The 24,593-nt window shown below is 42.7% G+C and overlaps 1 protein-coding gene across 4 annotated transcripts in view; it reads left to right on the forward strand.

Moving 5' to 3' along the window:
- The first annotated feature begins 515 nt into the window (after positions 1-515).
- TENT4A (terminal nucleotidyltransferase 4A) overlaps positions 516-24,593 on the forward strand; it is a 97,151-nt gene continuing 73,073 nt past the window's right edge. For all 4 annotated transcript variants that reach the window (XM_024200695.3, XM_024200696.3, XM_024200697.3 and 1 more), the window contains exons 1-4: positions 516-1,334; positions 19,778-19,901; positions 22,606-22,652; positions 23,759-23,879. In XM_024200695.3, the coding sequence (XP_024056463.1) occupies positions 565-1,334; positions 19,778-19,901; positions 22,606-22,652; positions 23,759-23,879 (1,062 nt within the window). In that variant the 5' untranslated portion in view covers positions 516-564. The remainder of the gene's footprint in view (positions 1,335-19,777; positions 19,902-22,605; positions 22,653-23,758; positions 23,880-24,593) is intronic.

Consider the following 24,593-nt stretch of genomic DNA (forward strand, 5'->3'; position numbering starts at 1 on the left):
CGCCCCACGCCGCTGCCCCTCAGGGTGTCAGGGGAGCGCACGCCTGGGGCAGGGGAAACCCCGCAGCAGCAGCCCCGCGGACCGGGCTCCCTCCGGACCTACAGACAGTTCCATGCGGCAGTGCGCAAGCGTAGTAAGGCAAAGACCCCCTCCCCCTCGGATTTTCTGAACGGTTCCAAAATTCCACGCGCCGGGAGCGCGCGAGCAGATGCCGAAGGAACGTTCCCAGCCACCTCCCTCAGCGAGGCGGCACCGCTCCCAGTGCGCATGGGCGGTTGCCAGGGCGGCCGTATCCAGTGAAGGTTTAAAATCTGCTGCGCATGCGCACTACTGGTTCTGGCTCCAGCGAGGGGACGCCACATTAGGGCAGCGACCGCCGCGCTTCAGGCAAAGCCGGGCCATTCCGCGCGGCCTCCCCTACCCGGGGCACCAGAGCCGGGCTCTCCCTGCCGAGTCTCCCGCCTGATGCCGCTGCCCGCGGCGCGTGTCTAGCGCCGCTCCGGATCCGGCGCCGGGCGGAGGAGCCGCGGCGAGCGGGGCCGGCCGGGGACGCGGGCGGGGTGGATGGATCCCCGCGTGGCCTGGATCCAGCCCGAGCAGAAAGGCCCCGCCAATGCGCTGTGGATGCAGATCTGGGAGACCTCGCAGGGCGCGGGCGGCCGCGGCTTCCCGCATTACCTCTGCCTCAACTCCCCGGCGCTGGACCCCGCCGCGTCCCCGCCCACCGCCCGCGGCCACGCCAGGCTTGGGCCGCCCGGGGGCGACGGCCTGTGCTGCTCTCCGCCACCCTCGCCCCCGGACCTGCTGACTGGGCTAGTCCCCGCCGCGGGCTCCGCGGGGGGCAGCAGCGAGGGAGGGAGGCGGCTGCAGAAATCCCCCTCCGTGTCCTCCTCGTCCTCCTGCTCCTCTGTGGAGTCCGGCACCGAGAGCCCCGGCTTCTCGTCCTCGGGCTCCTGCAGCAGCGGCTCCTCCTGTGGCCGGGCCGGGGCTCGCGGCAGCGGGGCTGGACCCGGGGAGTTTTTTAACTTCAGCGAGAGCAAAGTGAACAACGTGAGCGGCCAGCGCCCCGCGCACCAGCCCCCGCAGCCCGCGGCGAGCAGCCCGCACCAACCTCCGCCCGCCTCCCCGCAGCAGCAGCATCAGTATCACCCTGGCCGCAGGAAACGGGAGAATAAAGCTAGCACGTATGGGATGAATTACCTGCTATCCGGCAGCCGGGGGGCCGCGCTGAACAACTGTCCCCGCCAGCAGGCGCTTCGGCAGCCGCCACAGCCAGCGCCGCAGAGCCCCGGCACACCCTGGAAAACCAGGCAATACAGCTTGGGGGTACAGGGGTGAGTACCCCCATCCGGGGGAGGGTGAGCAGCTCCCCTAGAGGGACGAGCATGGAGTGGTGGAGAGACGGGGCTCTGCCTCTTGTAGCCATAAACTGTAGGAAATGTCCTCTTCCCCTGTTATAGCCAATTCAGGGGGGAAGAGTGTTGGCTCCTGCCAGGGGTAGGTTTGGGAGGCACAAACTAGTCTGGAGCGGGCTCCGAGCCGGCTGTAAAAATAGTAAAAGGGCAGGAGGATTAAATGAGCCTCTTATAAAAAGCATTTACATAAATCACTGTTTTGGGCCCTGTACTGCGATCATACGGATTCGGGTAGCTCCATGCTGGCAGGACAGGCCCTGAGAGGAGGCAGAATTAAATTTGTCTGGCCTTCTTTGACCATAGACATGAATATTGTAGAGTGGGCATTGGCAGCCAACCTGCGTGTTGGCAGCCAACGAGAAGATCTGTCACACTAGAAGGTGGGTCCCGTTTTCCAAATGCGTGAAGAGAGAGGTTGAGATTGAAATGTCATGTCAAAGACACTTTTGGATTAAAGAGTCATTGTAAGGAAATAATTCCAGTGTACTACTGAATGATTTGAAAAGCGATTCTGGGTTATGAAAAACAATTGTAGATGATATAAAATAATTCATTACATTACTTGAAGAGTTGAATTGATGAATGTTTGAATGGAGTTCTCCTCTTTTCTCAAAAATAGGAAAACACTTTAACTAGAGAAGTCTCTACTACTCCATAATGCATATTTCTCTTAATAGGTTGATATTTACATTGATAGGCTTTAAGGCCAGAAAGGGACCATTAGATATTCTGGGCTCCTGCATAACAAGCTGTAGAATTTCACCTAGTTACCCTTGCACTGACCCCAGTTACCTTTTGAATTAAAGCATATAATGCAAATAAATTAATTTTTCACTTCATTTACTCAGCTTTCCTTTTCTCCAATCAGAAAAAAAAATGTATTTGTACAAAAAGTATTGAACACGCTTTTTTCTTATCAGCTTTGGAGAAAGGGCATGAATAGTCTTTCATAAACTTATTTTTGGAACATATGAAATCCAGAGCTGTTGAATGTAGATAGAAGTAACAGATGCAATTCATTTTTACAGAAGACTTAGAAAATAGATAAATATCTCTTACTGTGGTTAGTATACAATGAGAGACAAGGAAGGGGTGGCTGAATACAATTTCTAGAGGTACAAAAGATTACACATTAGTAAAGTTAGCAAGATCAAATTAATCTAGCAACAAGAATAACATTTCCTTGGTTGTGTTATGACTCAACAAATTCTGTGTCTTGGCAGGGGGTTGGACTAGATTGCCCTGGGTTCCTTCTAACCCTGTGATACTATGACTCAAAGCAGCAGGTTCTCATAGTGCTATAGTGCTTGTCAAAAATTGTTAAAGAACAATATTAAGAGTGTTATTTCTTGTAACTTTAAAAAAGAGCCATACAACTTAATTAAACTGAAATAGTTTCACTTATTTAATTTTCTGGGCCAATTTCAGATTTCTACTGAATGGTATCAGGAGGTAGCCGTGTTCGTCTGTATCCACAAAAACAACAAGGAGTCCGGTGGCACCTTAAAGACTAACAGATTTATTTGGGCATAAGCTTTCGTGGGTAAAAAACCTCACTTCTTCAGATGCAGGCAATGAAGAAGTGAGTTTTTTTACCCACGAAAGCTTATGCCCAAATAAATCTGTTAGTCTTTAAGGTGCCACCGGACTCCTTACTGAACGGTGTTTGTCAATGTTTCTAAAACATGTTCTTTCTCTGCACCACCCACACTGACACTTGAAAAATAAAAATTCATTGCATGCACTGAAAACAGATAAGGGTGTTTCAGAAAGTATTCAGTTGTGTTCAGTGTTAGTGCTTTGAATTTAGTTTAAACTTTCTTCATATTGCAAATGCAATTAGCTTCTATTTCAGTATTTCTTTTTACTCAGTCTCACCATTTGTTAACTGTTTTTTCTGTATTTGGGCACTTGCCATTTAAAGCGGGGGAAAAAGTTCCTTTTTGCGCAAAAACACTTGCCAATGACTTTTTGTGGTGAAACTCAGAAGTTTCACCGTGCCAAAAAAAAACAACAACCCATCTCCACAAGAGGCATACAGCTCTTACCTGTGATGCTTTTGCAGTGATGTGTGCAAGTGAAGACGCATCCTTCCTGTTTACATGGCTTTTAGCCTCTGGAGGATATCCCACAGTGCCTTGGTGACCACTCTGGCCATCAGCTCTGCTGCTCTGATGCCAGGTAAACAGACATCCATCCCTCCCCCTGTAAAGCCCCTGGAACTTTGAAACTCCCCTTCATGTTTTTTTGGCAAGTGCTCACTTATCATTTGGCCAGGTGACAATGCCTGCTCCACTGAGCAAATGATCCCCTGCTCGGAACAATGTTGAGCTACTGGAGCTGATCAGTGTTTGGGGAGAGGAGGCTGTGCAGGGATCAGAATGCCCCCGATCACGCCCCCCCCCTTCCCACAAGACCCATCCTCAAAATGTAGAGAGCTGCACAGTGGGATAGCTGCCCTAGAACGGCTACTCTCATCAGTGATGGAAGTGCTGCTAATGTAAACACAGTCTGATGGCTGAGGAATTAAGTGAGTACACAAACCAGTGCTGTACTTTCACTGGTTCCCTATCACCAGTGAAACTTAAAGTGCAAAAACTCTGCAAGTGTAGACATACCCTTAGTGTTAACTGCCTTATACTCTTCTTTCCCTCTCTTCTGGGTAATTCACTTTTATTCTGTGCGGTGGGTGTTTTTGTGTGTGTGGGTGGTTTTTTTTGGAAGACCCATGTTAAGTTGACATTGATTCTTGAAAGGATGGATGAGATATATTGTAACATCCTTTGTGCCTGTCTCTTTAGACTTACTGTGAATACTGTGCTGGTAAGTAGGCATTCCACAGATTTGAATAGTCATGTTAATGTAATATAGGATGTCTATAAAAACTTGTCAACTTCTATCAACATAATTTCTTAATTAGGAATAGTTTTGACAGGCGGTCAGCTCTCATTGTAAATAGAGAAACCACTACAGTAAAAGCTTTTATTTAACTGGCATGCTGGGGCAACTGGGGATGCCAGTAAATTAAAAATGCCGGTTAACTCGGAGGGAGGAGTTTGGAGTGTGTATGTGGGGGGATGCAGGTCATGGGCTGTGGGGCATGGGCTCTGGGAGGGAGTTTGGGTCTGGAAGGGGGCTTGGGGCAGGGGGTTGGGTTGTGGGAGGGGGCTTGGGGTGCCAGATGGGTGGGGGGTCGCTCACCTCCAGTGGCTCCCTGTCCCTGCTGCTCCTGGCGGAGACACAGCCAGGCAGCTCTGCACGCAGGCATGCTGCCTCCATCTGCAGGCACCACCCCCTGCAGCTCCCATTAGCTGCAGTTCTCGGCCAATGGGCTGGGAGCCACAGAGTCAGTGCTTGGGGATGGGGGACAGAGGCAGCATTCCTGCTGAGCCGCCTGGCCGCGCCTCTGTCAGCAGCAGCTGCGCTGGGGAGCTTCTTGTAGGGAGCTGCCGGAGGTGAGCGCCCCCCCATCCAGCACCCTGAACCCCTCCCGCACCGCAACCCTCTACCCCAAGCTCCCTCCTGGATCCAAACTCCCTTCCAGAGCACGACCTGCAGCCCTTCCCATGCCCCAGCCCTCTGCCAGCCCCACACCAACCGCACTATAAACCAAACTTTCAGTGCAGATCAGAAATGCTGGTTTATAGAGCTTGCCGGTTGGTGAAGTGCCAGATAAAAGAGCTTTTACTGTATTTGTCTTACAGCAAGAGTGGAGTAGGGTTGGTGCTAAAGTCTAGTGTAGATGGAAATCAAGTATTTTTACCAATACAATAAAAATGCTGCCCAAGTAAAAAGTACCTGAACCCTGTCTCTACTATTGCTTATACAGTTCCCACGATCGGTGCAGCTGCACGACAGGTACTAACATTTGCTGTGGAGACAAAGCCATTGAATTCAGTGTGTGTTGCATGCTACGTATCTGAAGGTAGAATTTGTTCTTTAATCTCTTTAAAGCATTGCAGTGATAGACTGGACCTATTTTGGGAATAGTAGCATTTTACTATCTAAATATTGAACAGCCAATCTGCCTACTTCATGTTTGTTTTCATAAATGGAGAATGGAATCCCTGCAGGTGATGCAGCCACAGGTCTTGTGAAAAGCAGTACACAATCATATTCAATTTATGAAACAATACAGTGAAATGTAAACTCTAAAACTAAAGTAACTTAAACATGCTCTGAAATTTTGAATTTATGTCCATGTATTGTATTTGGAATAATCTCATTACTAGTAACTTAAAAGTAGTAAATGCCTAGCAACAATTCTTGCAATTTCATAATCGCTCTTTTAAAATAACATTTGGTACCTCATTTATAAGGATAGGCATAATGTTCTCACCAGACTGAAAAAGATCTAGTAGACTGCCCAAGGAAAAGCCAAAAGTCTTTCGGTGTACTCTGCCACTCCTTATTGGAATGAAAGGTCCATTAGGTAGGGTCCTATTAATTCAGATGCCATTACATTATTATTTTTAACTGTTTATAATTAGGGCCTTACCAAATTAACAGCCATGAAAAACATGTCACGTACAGTGAAATCTAGTCTCCCCCTGTGAAATCTGGTCTTTTGTGTGCTTTTATCCTATACTATACATATTTCACAGGGGAGACCAGCTTTTCTCAAATTGGGGGCGTTTCCCAAATCTAAAGGTAAGGGCGGCAATACCATACCATGTCACCCTTACTTCTGTGCTGCTGCTAGCGGTGATGCACAGAAGTAAGGATGGTATGGTATGGTATTGCCACCTTTTCTTCTATGCTGCTGCCTGCAGAGCTGGGCCTAAGTCAGCAGCTGCCGCTCTCCAGCTGCTCATCTCTGAAGGCAGAGGAGCCACAGCCAGCAGCAGCACAGAAGTAAGGGTAGCAGTACTGCAAATCCCCCCCCCCCCCCCAATAACCTTTCCACCTCCCCACAAGTCCTTTTTTAAACAGGACCCGTACAATTACAACACTGTGAAATTTCAGATTTAAATAGCTGAAATCATGAAATTTATCATTTAAAAAATCCTACGACTGTGAAATTGACCAAAATGGACCATGAATTTGGTAGGGCCCTATTTATAATGGTAGTCCTTGGTCATTTAAGGATTGCTAGTTAACCAGTAAGATCAGAATTTAAGTGAAAGTATTCCAGCAAACTTACTTTTAACATTGTAAGAACTTCTACTGATGACATTGAAGTTCTGGTGATGGAAAAAGTGTTCAGTTTTCTGTTTTAGTATTTTAATCATCTATTGTTACACTTCATTGGTTTGCATTTAATAGGATTTATTTGTACCATTTATCAAATTTGTGTTTAAAGAGAATTCATATAAAGTATACAGTAAATTGGCCTAACTAAAGCTTGTAAAAATATTCAATTGCATTTCTCAGATTGTAGTGTTCTAGTCAGATGACTTGGATGTTTCAGTGTTAACTAAAATATTACATGGCAAGGCCTAGAGGCTTTTCAGTTAATCAGAAAAGCTAAAAAAAATAAAAAAAGACATGGCCTAAAAGAGCCCTGTCTAGTTACTTATCCCTTAAACATACAAGCTCAAAAAGAAAATCTTCAACATGCAGAAGGTGTCACAATATTCCTTTTCTTGTGAGAACACTCCAGAGTCATGGGGCCCTCAACTGAAGACTCTGCCTTGGTACTTTTTATGGGGATGATCAAATTGTCCAAATGCTATTGATAGGAGGAAGGTGGTTCCTTACATAAGTTAGTCTCCTACTGTTTAAGGCATTATGAGGCCTCTAGTACAGTGGTTTTCAAAGTTTGGATCGTGACACAATACTGGTTCACGGAATGCAAGGCATTGGGTCGCCTTGCTCAGCACCCAGGGACACTGGAGGCTGGGCAGTAAAAACTTGTAGTAAAACTAGTAGTCCCTACCCGGAAGCGGCCAGCAGCAGGTCCGGCTCGTAGGCAGGGGGGCCATGGGGCTCCGCGCGCTGCTCCCACCCCGAGCACCGGCTCCACACTCTGGGGAAGCTGGGGGTGGTGGTGCCTGCGAGGGGGAGCCGCTTGCGCGCGCCTCCACCTAGGATCCGGACCTGCCGGCCGCTTCCGGCGTGCAGTGCGGTTTGCAGTGCCAGGACAGGCAGGAAGCCTGCCTCTGCACCCCGGCTGTGCTGCTGACCAGGAGCTGCCGGTGGTAACCCAGTGCCTCAACCCCGTGCCCCAGTCCCCTGCCCCAGCCCTGAGCCCTCCTTCCTGCACCCCAGCCCCCTCATCCCTGGCCCCATCCAAGAGGCTGCACCCCAGCCCTGAGTACCCCCAAATCCGGAGCCCCCTCCTGCACCCCGAATCCCTCAGCCCCCATCCATACCCCAACCCCCTGCCCCAGCCCAGAGCTCCCTCCCACATCCCAAACCCCTCATCCTCAGCTCCGTTGGGTTGCGGGCATCAACAATTTCCTTCAACTGGGTCGCCAGAAAAAAAGTTTGAAAACCACTGCTCTAGTGCACTGAATGTAGAGTCCTGCCCTTCATAAGCATGTGAGAAACTCAGCTTTTGCGCAACGGAATGGCAACCTACAACTAGTTTTCAAGGCATTTTATTTAGCTTTATAATATGTAGATAATTGGAGCCCCTGGTAGAGGCTGTGGTGGTAGTCTAGTGTAGAAGTCATGAAAACAAGGATCACCATGGTTCCTAGAAACAAAAGCTGCAACTTTAGAGCTGAGAAAAATCTGCTTTGGACCACTTTTGAAGCCTAAGCCTACATATTTGGCTTGTAGTTTAAAATAGGCACTAAGTTGCTGTCTGCTTTTACAGGCTTAGCTTTAGTTAATGGAAAGCAGCTACTGAGTAGACAAGAACCACCAGTGCTTTCCCTCAAACCTATTAACAATTCTCTCAACCAGTATTAGTCCTGGGGGAATTCTGCACAAGTGCAGAATTAATGTTCCCTGCTTATTTTACTCAATCCCTGCAGAATAAATGATTCACATGCCTCTCATGGGCAGTGGTCGTAAGCATGTGTCTGCTTCTGGTGTCAGGAGCAGCCAGGGGAAATGTAAATCACTGCTTTGGGAGGCAGGGCTGGCTGGGTGTGCGTGTGAGAGACTGTCCCTTTGGCTCACTATTGCGGTGTGCTTGGAGCTGGGAAAAACAGGGCTGGGGATGCCCCAGCCAGTGGCTCTTAAAGTGCACCAGGCTCCAGCTGCTAGTCCTGGCTGGGTCAGACCCACCCCCAGAAACCTCCCCTGGCTGCAGAAAGCTCTGCACTCCCCCTCCCCACTTTGATCCCCAGCCACAGGGAGAGGGGTCATTGTATGGAGAGCTGTTCACTGAGCCCCACCCCCTGCACTCAAACCCCAACCCCACTAAGCCCCAACCAGATTCACCCAAAGCCCCCCGCTGAGCCCCAGTCACCTTCACTTGGACACCCCCCCACCCTGCAGAGTCCCATTCCCCTGGACCTTTCAACAAACCCCTTCGTATTCAGACTCTTGTCCCCCCGCTGACTCGCCCACACCCAGATTGCCCCCCACAGAACTTTCTCACCCCACATCTGGATACCCCCTACACTAAGCCCTTCCACACTTGGATCCTGTTGGGCTGAGCCTGCTTGCCCCACACCTGGATTGGGGCGGGGGGGGCAGGGCTGGGAGACTCTGTCCTCGCTATTGTGATGTACCCTGTGTGGAGGGGCAGAGCCCTGGGATGTTTCTGGAGTAGGCCTGGCCCTTGTGCTGTGTCAGGGTTGGGTGCAGCCTCACTGCTGAGCCTGTCCTGGGGCGGGGAAGGGGGCTGCAGGGTGATCCCACTGACTTCTGTGCAGCCAGTTTCTCCCCATTGCCATGCTGGAGCCGCCACTCCCATTGCCCTTATGACCCACTGTCTGTAACCGTTTTCATTCTAGTCCAGTGACTATACAGTGTCATTGCAGAGTACTACTTAGCCATGCATTCACTAAGGCCCCAATCTGACAAAGCATTAGTTTCAATGGGGATACTCAGGTGCTGAACATTATGCACATATGTAAGTGCTGTGCCAGATCATGGCCTAACTTCACTCCTAAGGATGTGTTGCCCTTCAGGGTATGTCTGCACAACAAAGAAAAACCCGAGGCTGTCCCCTGCCATCTGACTTGAACTTGCTGGGTTCAGGCTGTGGGGCTGTTTCCTTTGTTGTGTAGACCTGTGGACTGGGGCTAGAGCCTAGGCTCTAGGACTCTTACGGGCGGGAGGCCCAAGAGCATCAGTTATGCACCACCTGACTGGAACCTATGCATACTAACTACTCTAAAGCAATCCCTTCCAAGCAGTTGGTACAGTATGCTCTAATGGGATTAAAAGCAATTGATGTAACAAACCAGTGTGGAGAGTTGTCTCCTATTCATCTTAGATCAAGGTTAATCTTTTTTCTTCACCGGTTCATTTCTACTTAAAAACAGCTTTCTGATTTAAGATATTGGTATCCTTTGCCTGAGGTTGATCAATGTTTGCCTTTTCCAGAGTGGTTGGGTGTCCAGAGTGGGGTGGGATGAGGAGAAGGATGGAAGCATATCTTTCTAATTACAGATCTTCAACTGACTTGTGTGGCAATAGCGGATGAGTTCTTTACCCAGTTTCCCATGTGTCTTCATATTTGACAGTGTTACTTTCAGCCGTTACTACAATTGTGGAGAAAAATGCAATATATGCCACTTAATACAGACATGCCTAACTGAAACCACTTTATTGGGATGTGCCCTAGGGCAATTCTGCCTTTTAATACCATTAAGATATGTTCAGGACAGTAGTTGCAAAAACTACACTTTCATAGAACACACTTGGCCAGTGCCAAAGGGTTATGTAGTGTTTAAACAGCTCTTGAATCTTAAGGTCTTGTATTCTAATACATTAATAGATAAAATATGTTGACAGTTCACAGAATTTAATCTTTAAAGTGTCTGAAGAGATTTAAAATGGTCTTTTCCCTTTATTTAGAAGTTCAAGTAGGATGGTATGCTCTCCACAAGATGTCCCAGTTAGGAGGATTCTCTTGTAACATGTAATCAAATTGGCTCATTGTTTCCTTATTGATAATTTTAATGCCAGACTTTGGCATTAAAAGAGTAAACTTGAATGAATAAATCAATTTTCTTTTCAGAGTCCCAGTCTTCTGAATGGTGAACTGATTTTAATAGGTGTGGATTTTAAAGATTTAATGCTGTTTACACAATCCAATAGTAAATATAACATTTAGTTTAAACTTAGGTGAACTAAGGTAGTTTTAAACTATAACTCTGACTTTAATTTACTATCTAATTCCTCTAGAAACTAAATTCACATTATGCTTTCGTCCTTTGAATTAGGATAGAACTCGGTGTCTGACCACTCAAATCTATCTTGGCACTTCAATTTATCTCCTTCCAATTAATCCCACATTTCAGCCTGTCTTTGACAACCTTTTTAATGTGGCAAGGTGAGTGAGGTAATATCTTTTATTGGGCCAACTTCTATTGGCATAAGACAAGCTTTTGAGCTACACAGAGCTCTTCAGCTGCTTCTTCAGAGCTATGTGTATCTCAAAAGCTTGTATCTGTCATCAACTGAAGTTGGCCAAATAAAAATTATCTCACCCACCTTATCTCATGTGACATATTAAGCTAAAACCTTATGACTTTATTTATTTATTTTTAATATTAAATCATCTTCCCAAAACCTCTTCTCTCTAAACCCAGTTCTGCCAATGTTGGAACATACCATCTCTGTTGTCACTTAGTTTAGTAATCAGGGAGTTGTTAGGTTCCTTTTTCTCCCAGCACACCCACACATTGCGCTTCCAAGATAACTACCATTCTCTCCATTTTTATACTGTTAAAATTTGTGTCAGACCTTAATTTCCTATTTTGATTATTCTAACCTCATCTTGGCTTCCCTGACATCTCCCCAGTTTGCTTGAAGCACAATTGCTAAGGGGCCAGATCCATAGAAGGACTTAAGTGCTTACTGGCCATTTAAGATGTCTATGTCCAATCTTTAGGTGCCAGTGAAATCCCAAGAAACCTTTGCTCAGCTGCCACCCAACCCTAGAAGTGCCTAAAATCCCTAGATGCTTGTGTTCTTGCCAGTGAGCACATGTACAATCACCTCAGTCTCCACTTAAGCTAGTTAATTATACAGAGTGGAACAGCTTCAGCAGTAGAGCGAGAAACCCACACAAGAATATCTAGTAGCACAGTGGTTAGGGCGCTCCCATCAGGTGGGAAACCAAGGTAAAATCCCTTCTCCACATAATCAATGGGGGAAATGAATCCAGGTTTCCTGCATGCTTGGTGAGCACTGTGCAAAAAGTTGAGAGAAGCTACCACCATCTCCTTCTCCTCCTCCTCCTCCTCCTCTCCCCCCTCGCCCCCCACACATTTATTGCAAAAAATGGCTTGGATGCTGAACTCCAGGAGAGGTTCCATGGCTAAGAATACCAAGCTGAGGTAGGCACCTCCCTTCTGCTTGGATTTAGGTACCCAACTTCCTAAGGGAGGTGGAGCTTAGGCTGTACCTTGGTTTTTCCTATTGGCTGTCTTAGGTGACTCTCCACTTAGCATGCTGGCTTTTGTGGATCCCTTCTTAGGCACCTATCTCCATGCACTACAGAGGGATCCAGAGTGCCTAAATAAGGATGTAGATTCCACTTTGTGGCAAGGGACCTAAAGGTTAGGTGTAGTAACACCGAAGTCCTGTCGTGGATCTGGGTCCAGATTTTTTTCCTATGTGGTTACTTTAACCATGTCACTCTGTTTAAAATTCTCTATTGCCTTCTTTTCCACCATACCAATTTCTTTGCTTTATGTTCTTGCTTTCAAGATCCAGCCTAACTCTGTCCTTCTCTACTTATCAACCCACTTCTATTACTTTGCTGCTCTCCTTTGCAATGCCAATAGTGCCAACTTCTGTGACACCTAACTATAAGATATATCCTCCTTGATCTAATTGTACTGTTTACTAGTTGCCTGCAAGTAAGAATATGCAGAAGCTACATTAAAGAGAAGCTACTTAACAGCAGCTATGGTTCTTGAAGTGTTTCTTCAGCATATTCATGGTATTACCTTAGCTTCCCCTCTGCCTCAGTTTTGCTTTCATAGGACTCTGGGGTTTAACTGAAGGAATTGCAGGTTTGGGGTCTGCATGATCCGTTTAACATCTGTGCTGAACATTCATTCAGTGCCTTAAGGGAACTTTTTCACCTCCAAAGGGCAGTTTTCCTAGAGCACAACAGCACAGTTGTGTGTATTCCACAAGTGTGAATAATCAGAAGTAACTCTATGGACAACAGGTTTCAGAGTGGTAGCTGTGTTAGTCTGTATCAGCAAAAAGAACGAGGAGTACTTGTGGCACCTTAGAGACTAACCTTATTTGGGCATAAGCTTTCATGGGCTAAAACCCACTTCATCGGATGCATGCAGTGGAAAATACAGTAGGAAGATTCTCTCTCTCTCTCTCTCTCTCTCTCTCTGAAAAAATAGGTGTTGCCATACCAACTCTAACGAGAGTAATCAATTAAGGTGGGATATTAGCAGCAGGAGGGGAAAAAAACTTTTATAGCGATAATCAGGATGGCCCATTTCAAATAATTGACAAGAAGGTGTGAGTAACAGGGGAAAAATTAGCATGGGGAAATAGTTTTTACTTTGTGTAATGACCCATCTACTCCCAGTCTATATTCAAGCCTAATTTAATGGTGTCCAGTTTGCAAATTAATTCCAGTTCTGCAGTTTCTCATTGGAGTCTGTTTTTGAAGTTTTTTGTTGGAGAATTGCGACTTTTAGGTCTGTAATTGAGTGACCAGGGAGGTTGAAGTGTTCTCCGACTGGTTTTTGAATGTTTTAATTCTTGACGTCTGATTAGTGTCCATTTATTCTTTTGCATAGAGACTCTCCGGTTTGGCCAGTGTGCATGGCAGAGGGGCATTGCTGGCACATGATGGCATATATCACATTGGTACACGAAAGCTTATGCCCAAATAAATTTGTTAGTCTCTACGGTGCCACAAGTACTTCTTGTTCTTTTTTTCTATGGACAACAGTTCATTAACATGATGGCTTCATTGTTATGATAATGTTGACACACCAGGAGTGGGGTCCTGTTGTGTTATACAGAGAGGGTCCCTATGCTTTTAGGCCCTAGTCCAGGGGTAGGCAACCTATGGCACGCGTGCCGAAGGCGGCACGCAAGCTAATTTTCAGTGGCACTCACACTGCCCGACCTGGCCACCAGTCCGGGGGGCTCTGCATTTTAATTTAATTTTAAATGAAGCTTCTTAAACATTTTAAAAACCTTATTTACTTTACATACAACAATAGTTTGTTTATATATTATAGACTTATAGAAAGAGACCTTCTAAAAACATTAAAATGTATTACTGGCACGCGAAACCTTAAATTAGAGTGAATAAATGAAGACTCAGCACACCACTTCTGAAAGGTTGCCGACCCCTGCCCTAGTCTAAGGGCATGTCTATACTTGTAGTGCTGCAGCAGTGAGCTATACTGATACAGCTGCGCTGCTGCAGTGTATGTGGTGAAGACTCTCTATGCCAATGCAAGAGCTTTTCTGTCTGCAAAACCATCCCTTTGAGTGGCAGAAGCTATGTCGGTGGGAGAAGCTCTCCCACTGACATAGCTCTGTGCGTGTTAGTGCTTATGTTTGTGTAACTTACGTTGCTCAGGGAGGGGTGGAATATTCACACCCCTGAGCAAGATAAGGTTTGTTGACATAAGTGGTAGTGTAGACATAGCCCTTAAAGGCAAACAGTGGATTGGAAATGGGGATATAGTGTGAGCTGTTGAATATGGTGAAGAGTTAGTACAGCCTTGTTATATATTTTGTTGGCTTATGCATTATTTTGGGGGTAGAAATAGGATGAGAATAGGATAATTAGTAAGTGATGAAGTAGGGGAAGGGAGGCAAAGAAGGGACAGTCATAGCTAGCCACCTCCCTTGTCAAGATCAGCAGGTAAAGTTTGTTTTTGTTTTTTTTTTGTTTTGTTTTGTAGGTGCCTTGGCATAGATGAATTTTAAAGAGGGACTTGGAGGCGGTGTGCTGAGGTAGTGGCTGAACAGATTTTTGTCTGAGTCTTTCCCAGGTGTTCTAGGTGGTATGGGAAAAAGCACACACTGTCTGAGGGGGAAACTGATTGGTAGGTAGGAAAGGCTGGGAACACTGGTAGAGCAAAGATGGCATTTGGTTTGGTGGTAACTCATTAGATTCTTTACCATCAATCTTACCTAGCCAACCTTGTATTTGCAGAAGTGAAGGGGCAGCCCATGTAGGAGCCGAGAGGGGACTGAAGCACTCTGAGCTATGAACCAGGAAGAAGATGTTAGCAGTAGCATTTTGAATAGACTTGAGAGAAATAACTTGGTAGTAGTAAAGACTGTAAAAGAGGATGCAGTAGTTGAGAACATGAAACGAGGGGGCCTTGGGTGAGTTGTAGCTGTGTGGACAGGAAACATACTTGTTTGGAATGAGTGCTTAGGGAGGGCAAAGTCATAGATAATGCCTGGGTTAAGAAATATCTTCCCAGTCACTAAGGCCATGTTCTAGTTGGTGATGGAGAAAGGAGGGTGTGGTGGTAGAGGGTGCAGCAAGATGAAGAGCTCTGTTTTTGGTTAATTGAATTATTGGTGTACACCTCTTCTTGCAGTAGAGCCATTATCTTTTTTCCCATAGGCATTGCAATAGAGCTCAACCGCTTCAATCAGGGACCCATTATACTAGGCATAGTGTACAAACACATAGAAAGATCTTAAATGGAAGCATATTTTCCATTTTGTGATGTATTAACCTGGTGCTAAACTGTTATCAGGGTGGATCTGATTTAAATCATGATTTAAATCAGTAGTCAGGAAGACTCAATTTAATCATGGATTTCAACATAAAAGTGCATTCTTATTGGTTGTTATAACATTAATACATATTCTTCACAACTCAGAGATAGATGTAGGTTTCATTTTTAGAAGGTACACAATATACGTTTTTAAAGTGATTTATTTTGAAAACTTTTCAGATTACCGTAATTTTACAGCTATATCAGAAAATGAATGGTTGTTTGGTTATTTCATTTACCAAAGGTAATTGAAGCAGATATTTATGAAGTCATTGGGAAGTGAACTCTTTCAAATTCAACAGGTTAATCAATTAATATTTGGAGGATTTTTTTGCCATGCTGTATTAGGTGGAGAATGTCACCAGACAGACATTTAAATTGTTTTATTTAACTAAAACAACAACGTTATATAGTCTGGATTTTTTTCTTCAGCAGCAAACATATAATATTTTAACAAAACAAGCATTTGCATTTAGTTAAACATACACGTTTTTTAAAATCAGGTTTGTTTTTGTTAAAATTGTTTTTAACTAAAATTAATTTTTTTTTTAAATAATTTCATTTAACGTGACTATGTCAGCCAGGTCAACACGAGAAACTTAAAATATTGGCTTCTGCAGCTAACTCAGTCGTCTTCACCTTCATTTTCCTGTTTGTTCATCATCTGGAAAAGAAAAACAAGCTTTCCTGCTTTTTCAGAACCCAAACAATTTCTCAATTTGTAATGAATTAGTCCAAAGGAAGAAAATATTCTTTCTACACCTGCAGAAGAAGCTACTGCTGTTAAAAGTGAGATTATCACTTCAACAGTCTCTGAATCCAAGTGCTTAAGTGACTTCCACCAGTTCACTGGTGTGACTTTCTTTAAAACATCATCAGCAAACATATATTTCTTGAATGTTTCACCCTTAGCTCTGAAGTTTATTATAGTTGGCATTATGGAGGGATGATTGGTGGATGTCCATGTCATAGCCAACTCCTCTTCTTCATCAGTTAAGGTTTGACCTTGGTACCGAGTATTGAGAATATTTGCAAGAAAATGAGCTGGAGGCAGTGCTTGTCCTATTCATTTTTTTTAATGTTTGTAATTTAACTCTGTCATTGCAGAGATCTCTTTTTAAGATCTAACTCAGTTCCTTCCAAATTTCAAAAGCGTCAGCAATAAAACAGCTATTTCCCTGCATTTTGTTCAAGGATACAGAAATGGGCTTCAGGGTGTACTCAGCATGTGTTCAACGTTTCTCTTAAGCCCAATGTTGAGAACTTTGGCTGTGACAGTGCCATCTATTTTTTTTTTTTTTCACAATTTTGTTCACAAACTGTCATCAGATTAGGCCAGTTCTTGATATATAGTGCTCAAAACAGTCCACTACTGAGTTCCATTGCACGTATTGTGGGAGAGTTAGCTTGGTTCTTCCCACTTTTTTCAGAGCAGCTGCTGCAAAGAATACGGAAGTATTCTGCAATTTCAACAACGTTAGCCTTTATTTCTGGAACACTGAAGTCTTTGGCTAGGAGATGCATCAAATGAGCACTGCAACTGTACGTTATTACTCTCTTCACTGCCTTCTAAATAATTTCTTCTCATCTTGAATACATTTGCAGCATTGCCTATGACCAAGCTGCGTACTAGACATTTGAATTTTTTTTCACAGTTCGTTGTAGCTTTTACTGCTATTTCTTGTAAGTGTTCTGCTGTGTGTGCGTTTCCTGATGTATCAAGCCTTTCTGTAAGGAAACAATTCTGTTCTTCTGTTGTCACACAAGCACATTCAACAGGATCATTGTGAACATTGCTCCACCCATCAAGACTCAGGTTAACAATTTTACCCTCTCGACCTTTTGCACACTGCTCAATTTCTCTTTCATACACTTTATCCAGAAATTTGCTTGCAAAATCTGCTCTGTTGGGTGGACTGTATCCTGGTCTTAATGACAGAACCATGTTGAAGTGTGGGTTCTCAGTCATACGAAAAGGAGAGTTTGTTGCATAAACAAACAGTTTCATCAATTACCTCTTTTTGTAATCTGCTGGTTCTTATCACAAATTTACCTATGGTTGTTTCTGGATGATGGAGATTTTTTCTTTTTGCTGCAGGTGATATACTGTGGCTATGTGACATACATGATATGACTGAAACACTATAATTGGCAGATACTCTGAAACTATAGAAAATGATGGTGATCTTGAAGGTGGATAGTCTTCAGAATCCTGTATGTTGAGGATGGATTCTCCTAAACAAAATAAGTCAATGCAGTTCTTTAATTATTACCATACTGCTCATTTAGTATTACTCATTGCATTCACTGACACTCCGTACTACTTTAAGGTGAAATTGTAAAAGGAAGGTCTGCCTATTTCAGCTATTTATTTTTTATCACAACTGCATCTAAAATGATAGTACCATTCAGTAACAACTATATTTTTGCTCAAACATGAGAATTCAAGAATAGTCCAGAAGGAAGACAGGCAGTCCTTACGAAAAGTGTGAAATAAAAAAGTTTACCAATCTGAAGATCCTGCATGTTCAGACATGTTCCTTTCATCATCTTCAACGCAACTTCCTCCTGAGAAGGAACACTTCTCATTATGTTGTTTCATTTGGGCAACCAGGCCTTGCATTTCTTTGTTGCACTCTTTGCATTTTGCACGCATGCCTGTCTTACCCACAGGTAGAGGAACTTCATTAAAATATTCCCAAACTGGGTCTCTCATGTGGCCTGCTGCCATTCTAGGTTTTCCCTTCTAGTGAGAGAATAGTATGGTAGATCTCAAATCAAGACCTCAAGACTTCTGGAATATGGTGCTCAAACAGTTTCATTTTTGTTTCTACTGCCTATTCCTCCCTTCTCACATTTATGTCCAGACTTCTTCTCCTTGTCCAGATCTGTTCCGCCTCCAACAATCTTCTATTCACTGAACTTTCTGAAACTTTTCACTTTTAGAGAGAGGTAAGGGATTGACTGTGTGTACACAAATTTGCAGAGGGACAATAGGGTTGAGGTCTGTTATTTCTCACCTCCATCTATTTATTTTATTTATTTATTTATGAACATTTTTGCTGTTAACAAGCATGTTATCTCTGGAGACACAAATCCACAGTTTGAAAACTGCAAAACTAAGCACCTTTGATGGTATCTTCTAGACTGAGAACTGAGTCCCATTGGGTAGATAGAAAGATTAACCTAAATAATCTATACAGAATCCCCTGGAACCCATAAAATTGGGTCTCTAATCCATGAACTATTGGCACTCATTTACAAAACTTATTTTAAACATTAAATGAATATATTGTCTCGTACTATAGATTTAGAATTTATAATCCCTATTCCATGGTGAGATACATTATAGCTCAAATATAACTTAATTAAAACTATCTTTAGATAGTTTTTCCCCCCCCCCCCCCCAAATAAAATGTTTGATAAAAAAAATCCGATTTTTTTTTTTTTAAATATTTGATTCTTATCCACCCTGGTAAGAATCCTGCTAGATGCCTTCAGAAAAGCAGAATTTACAAGAAATTTATATTTCTTATGCACAAATTAGAATCTCTATAAGACTAAAACTAGCTTAAACTCTGTGGAGCTCACCGTTTAAGAACCCCATTGTGTAATACTCAGGATTTTATGCATCTTGCCATTTCCCCCTCATTATTTTGAAATAGCTTCTTTACTTTGGAAATAACTAGCCAAAGTTGATCAGGCTTAAATTAGTGAGCTAAGGGGGATAGAAATCGGAATGTCTACCAACAAAAGTATTTGTTGGAACTTGCTTCAGTTAAACTTGTACATATTTCTATTCTGAATGTATGGAGACTATATAACAGGGGTGGCCAACCTGTGGCTCCGGAGCCACATGCGGATCTTCAGAAGTTAATATGCGGCTCCTTGTATAGACACTGACTCCGGGGCTGGACCTACAGTTGCTAACTTTCCAATGGGCCAGGGGGTGCTCACTGCTCAACCCCTGGCTCTGCTACAGGCCTTGCCCCTACTCCACCCCTTCCTGCCTACTCCCCTGAGCCTGCCCTGCCCTGTCCTCGCTCCTCCCCCCTCCCCCCCCCCGAGGCTCATGCACGCCACAAAACAGCTGATCAGGAGGTGCGGGGAGAGAGGGGGAGGCGCTGATGGGCTGCCGGTGGGCGGGAGGCACTGGAAGCGGGGCCGGGGGGGGGGGGGGGGGGGCTGCTGACATTACTGTGGCTCTTTGGCAATGTACATTGGTGTAAACTGGCTCCTTCTCATGCTCAGGTTGGCCACCTCTGCTATATAATCTATAAAGTACCAATACCTTGTCTCTAGACTGTTAGCACACATAATTAAGATGATAAAATATACATCAACTTAGATAAACTATTTTTGAAACAAGGAATCTTTTTTGTAGAGTAGTATCATAAAACTTAATTTCTAAAAATGTTTGGTTGAAAGGCAACATATATGCATACATGTATATGGTGTTAGGGTAGAAACCATTTTGTTTGTTTGTATTGGATAGAGAAGTTCCATCACCACGGTCATTGCTGATGCTACTATTTTATTCCCCACCCCCACCTGTAGGCTCCATGAAGAAATAATTGACTTTTATGACTTCATGTCCCCTCGTCCTGAAGAAGCAACTATGAGAAGAGAAGTGGTGAAAAGAATAGAGACAGTCATCAAAGATCTTTGGCCTACAGCTGATGTGAGTACATCTCAAGTTTCAAATCAAATTTACTAGTACACTGTAGAACAGAGTTCATTTAAGTTCCATTTTGTCTTCCTAATGCAACCTTTTCTGAGTTCTCTCTCCATTTAACTTTTTAAAAATGAACTTGTCACAACTCTTGCATTATAATATAACCACCATTGCTGGCTCTTACAACAAGCTACTCTTAATTGAAACCATCAAAGGAGTAGAAGCTTAATACAAGAATTTCAAATCTAGGCTTCAGGTTGCTGAAGCCTAGTAGTTATCTTGCTCTCTAAATCTTCAACAATAGCCAAAACTGACTAAAGCAAAATTACAGCCAAATTAGAAATTCTTGTATATATCATTTCTTGAGTAATAGCTTATGATTAAGTTGATTACTGACATATGAACTTAATTCCTGATATTAGAGTGTAGACTTGATTTAGCAACACTAGCTAAATGTTGGACATTTGTTTTTTAGAACTTTTTAATTTTTGCGGGATTGGTATTGTAAACTATAAAAGAAACATGTAAAACCAAGCACTGATAGGCAGGCAGATACTTTTAAAACACTATGCCTTGAAGATCCATACAGATCTTCCTACATTATGGAATCAATAGGATATCAATATCCTGTGGGAAAAACGTGATACAAAAGTATGGCTAAAATATGCTTAAGGATTATTGAGGGAAAAGTGGGTCAGAGGAACTAAATCACAATGTATAACCTCCACCAAGAGGCCTAAAGAAGGAAATTAGTAACTGCAAGGTGAGATACTCAATTGCTTGAGGCCATATTTTGGACAAAATTCTAGGTCCCTTTCCTTTGGTTTTCAATAGCTTAAATAGTAAAATTTTTACAAGCCCTTTCTGGAAGACTGTTCTTACTTTTTGTGGTTCCTTTTGCTGTTACTTTTGCATACTATCGGTGACTCTTCTAGTAAGCAGCCTTTAATCAGATTTATTTGCAGCTGTGATGGTCCGCTGAAATGACCAAACATGAAGCAGAGAGACATATTTATATAAAATACGTTAGTGTAATAGGGAATGCAGGGAAAGTTAAGTGGCATACGTGTGAGAGAAGTTTGTCTCAGAAATGGGACATCTACTGTTTGTCTAAGTTAATTATCTCTGTAAACATATCGAGAAAATTTAACCGCTGTTGACTCTTTTTTGAATTTGATTGGACCAACTTCTGTTGGTGAGTGAGACATTACCCCACACACCTTGTGTCTCTAATATCCTGACACAGCTACAACTACATTGCATACAATAACCAAATTTGATAAGTCAATCTTGCATTATAGGTGATTTATGTTGTTTCTATTAAACTGTTAGCATTCATGTATTGTGTTTCCTACTTAATACTCGTGTATGCATAAAACTTGGACACAATGACTTATTGGACAAGGACTTGTTTTTAATGTCTGTTTAAATTGGTTGTGTTTTCAGCATGTCTGCAGCATCCTGAATTAGCTTTACACAGAAGAAATATGATCCTTAGAGTAGTTTCAAAAGAAATCCTGGTGAAAATTAGGTCTTGGATACTATGTTCTTCATTGGTTTCACTTAAAGTATATTGAAGTAACCCCATTTACCAAGAATAACCAGTAACGTATCCAGTTGATTAGTTCAACCACAGGAATTGCCATATCAGATCGGTGGTCCACCTAATCTAGTCTTGCCTCGCTTGAGATTCTAATGGGGTGGTTTCCATATTTCAACCAATAAATATGGAGCTATAATGTGGATGTTTGAAGTCTTTCTACAGTTCACTGGCTATAGAATTAATGTATTTACTTTGCTCAAGGTATTTTTAATATCTATTCCAAGGCTGGCTTCTTCTCTTGTCTTTAAAATTCATTGCTACTGTCTTCAGATTCTAGCATCACTGATTTAAAAAGTAAAGCTATCCCTGAGAACGGTTTTCCTCTGACTGTCCAATTATGCTTTTCTAAGAGGAAGGGATTGTTCTTCATTAGCGTAAACATCTCCAAGTGGGGTTGAGAGTTAATGCGATAAATGACTTAGGCCAGGTCTACACTACAGACTTCTACTGGCATGGTGTTCCTCCGGGGTGTGAAGAAGTGACCTCTGTCTGATGTAGCTGTTATAGCAGTAGTCTCTACTGTTTTTACAATAATACTGGCAAAGCCATACTTTTACAAGTATAGCTTACTTTCCCTGTAATGGGTGGCTTTACTGTAGTGATACAAAGTGCAGCTTTGCCAGTATAGCTGTAAGCACACTAGGAAAGCTTTGCTGGTGTAGTATACTCCTACAGTAGGCATGGCCTTGCTTGCACTAGTCTTTGTTCTGCTGCTTATGGTGCTAGGCATGGTTTCCCTGAAGAGAAGTGACCACCCTTTCCTGTTAAGTCTCCTTACTTTTAAGTCTAAAGATAATATCAAAAATAACATTTTTAGACTTACTGTATTAAACTCCAAACTTCTCTCAACACTTGTGGGGTTGGGGGGGGCAGAGTGAGGCTAACTTCACACCACCTCTTCCTTTATGATGTATTAATCTAAATTTGACAGAATTTGAGCTTAGGTGGGATAACATTTGTTTAACATTAGTCAGATGGAGTCTTAAGGAATAGTTTAAGTAAACTCATGTTTTTCTCGACCTATTAACAGTAAGACTTGTTTGGCTACATTTTGCTTTAATATTAATAATTGCAGGATATGTTTTAGTATTTAACTTTTCCTTTCAGGTTCAGATATTTGGCAGCTTTAGTACAGGGCTTTACCTTCCAACTAGGTAAGTAGCAAGTTACTTTGGTACATAACCTTTTTGGTCTGTCTTATGAAAGTGGTGATAAACCTCTAGAAGAGAATTGGTTTATTTTCAAATATTTGCAAACCAGAATGTGAAAATGTAATATTACTGAAAGTTTGTATCTAATGTCTCACCTAAGCAGGGAAAGAGCCACTGAACATACTATGAACTTTTGGAAGTACATAAATATTTTAATAATCTTTGTGCCACCATCCATACCCTCCACTGATTGCTGACTCTTGATTTAAATAGCTTCTTCTAGATGCACTTTGGGATAACACTTGTTATCTTTTGAGATAATTCATGTCACTTACCCATACAAATTGAGCAGTATTGTGAAATATTTCATACTTTGGTGGGATAGCTAATATTTACTATCTAAGCCATATAATAACTGAGATAATCATTGAACATTAATCATTAAACAGACAACCACTGAAAATTAATTTCCCTACGTCTTACGAACACACAAATCTTTTTAGAACTGAAATTTAGTGTTTACAAATTATGCCATTTATCTTTTGCAATTCAGTCAACTCAGTGTTTAAAATTGTCTAGTTAGTTTCACTGTGCGTCACTTGCACAGTGTACTTGTATCTTTATTTACAATATTGCAGGCTCCTGCATACTTCCAAAGCTGCTTCTTCTAGTGTTTGTTTAAAGCCTATTGTATTCAATATATAGTCTTTTTTTATAAAATCACATTAGTTCTTGAAAACATTTTGGACTCCACAATTCTGTAAACTGCTTGCTTGATCAACAGCATAATTAAACCTCAGTCTGCAGCAGTAATGAACCATATCATTTTTATAGAACCGTATTGTTTCTTGATTTGAACTAGGCTTCAGTAGGAAAATATTGGAGAAATTGACTTAATTATTTTTATAGACTTAATTGACCATTCCTACATCGGCTTAAGTTACAGTATGCTAGAAAGTATGGCAGAACTACCATACTTAAAGATTTGAGCTTTTTGGGAGCTCTTTCAAAGTATTGTGCAGAAGATTAGTGTTACCATTTATCTACAGGGGAATATTACTCTCTCATTTCAGTGGACTTTATTGTTATATTTTGTTTCCTGTCTATAGTGATATTGATTTAGTTGTTTTTGGGAAATGGGAACGCCCACCTCTACAACTGCTGGAACAAGCACTAAGGAAACACAATGTGGCTGAGCCATATTCCATTAAAGTACTTGACAAAGCTACGGTAAGTAATGAGAAACAAAATTCCTATTTGGAAAAATAAACTGCTTTGATAATAAGGTGACATAAATACAATGTAAAGAAAAAACTTGTTAAAGGTGGCACATGTAGCTATTTTGGTGCTTCATGCATGTTGACTTGCTGTGTTCTTTTATCCCATGTTTTCCTGTTTTCTGGATAACACTTTTGTAGGGTACGTGGTTTGACAGAATCCAGCTAATGTGTTCATAATCACTGATCCAGAGATGTAGCTTCTTACTAATTTTATTTACAGTGCTGAAAGTTGTTAAAGGACTTCCTCAATCACTGCTTGCAGTTTGGCTTGCTATCATGTTGCACTTTGTTAAACTCCCTGTCTCTGAAAATGGAATCTTGCGTGCTGATTGCATAATGCTCTTTTACTTCAGCAACCACCTTGTCTCTGGTCAGAACTACTTGGCTAACTAATCTGCAAAGTCTTCTAGAATTCAGAGAACCTTGATCCTATAGACTGTACAATCTTGACTTTGTGGGCAGAGGGGAAACTAGACAAAGAGAAATGTGATAATGGTTCTAGGTGCTGATTAAACCTTTTTAGCACTACTACATTGGTTGTGCAGCACTTAGTGTGGTAAGCAACTCAGAGAGTACCCTGGATATGGATAACCCATAAGCTCAGTTCTTTTCCAGTGTAGTTTGGTTTTAGTATAGCTGTCTCTTGCAAACCAGAGAGACCTAG

This window comes from Terrapene carolina, unplaced genomic scaffold (genome assembly GCF_002925995.2).
Source record: "Terrapene carolina triunguis isolate 2854851 unplaced genomic scaffold, T_m_triunguis-2.0 Scaffold580, whole genome shotgun sequence".
Lineage (NCBI taxonomy): Eukaryota > Metazoa > Chordata > Testudines > Emydidae > Terrapene > Terrapene triunguis.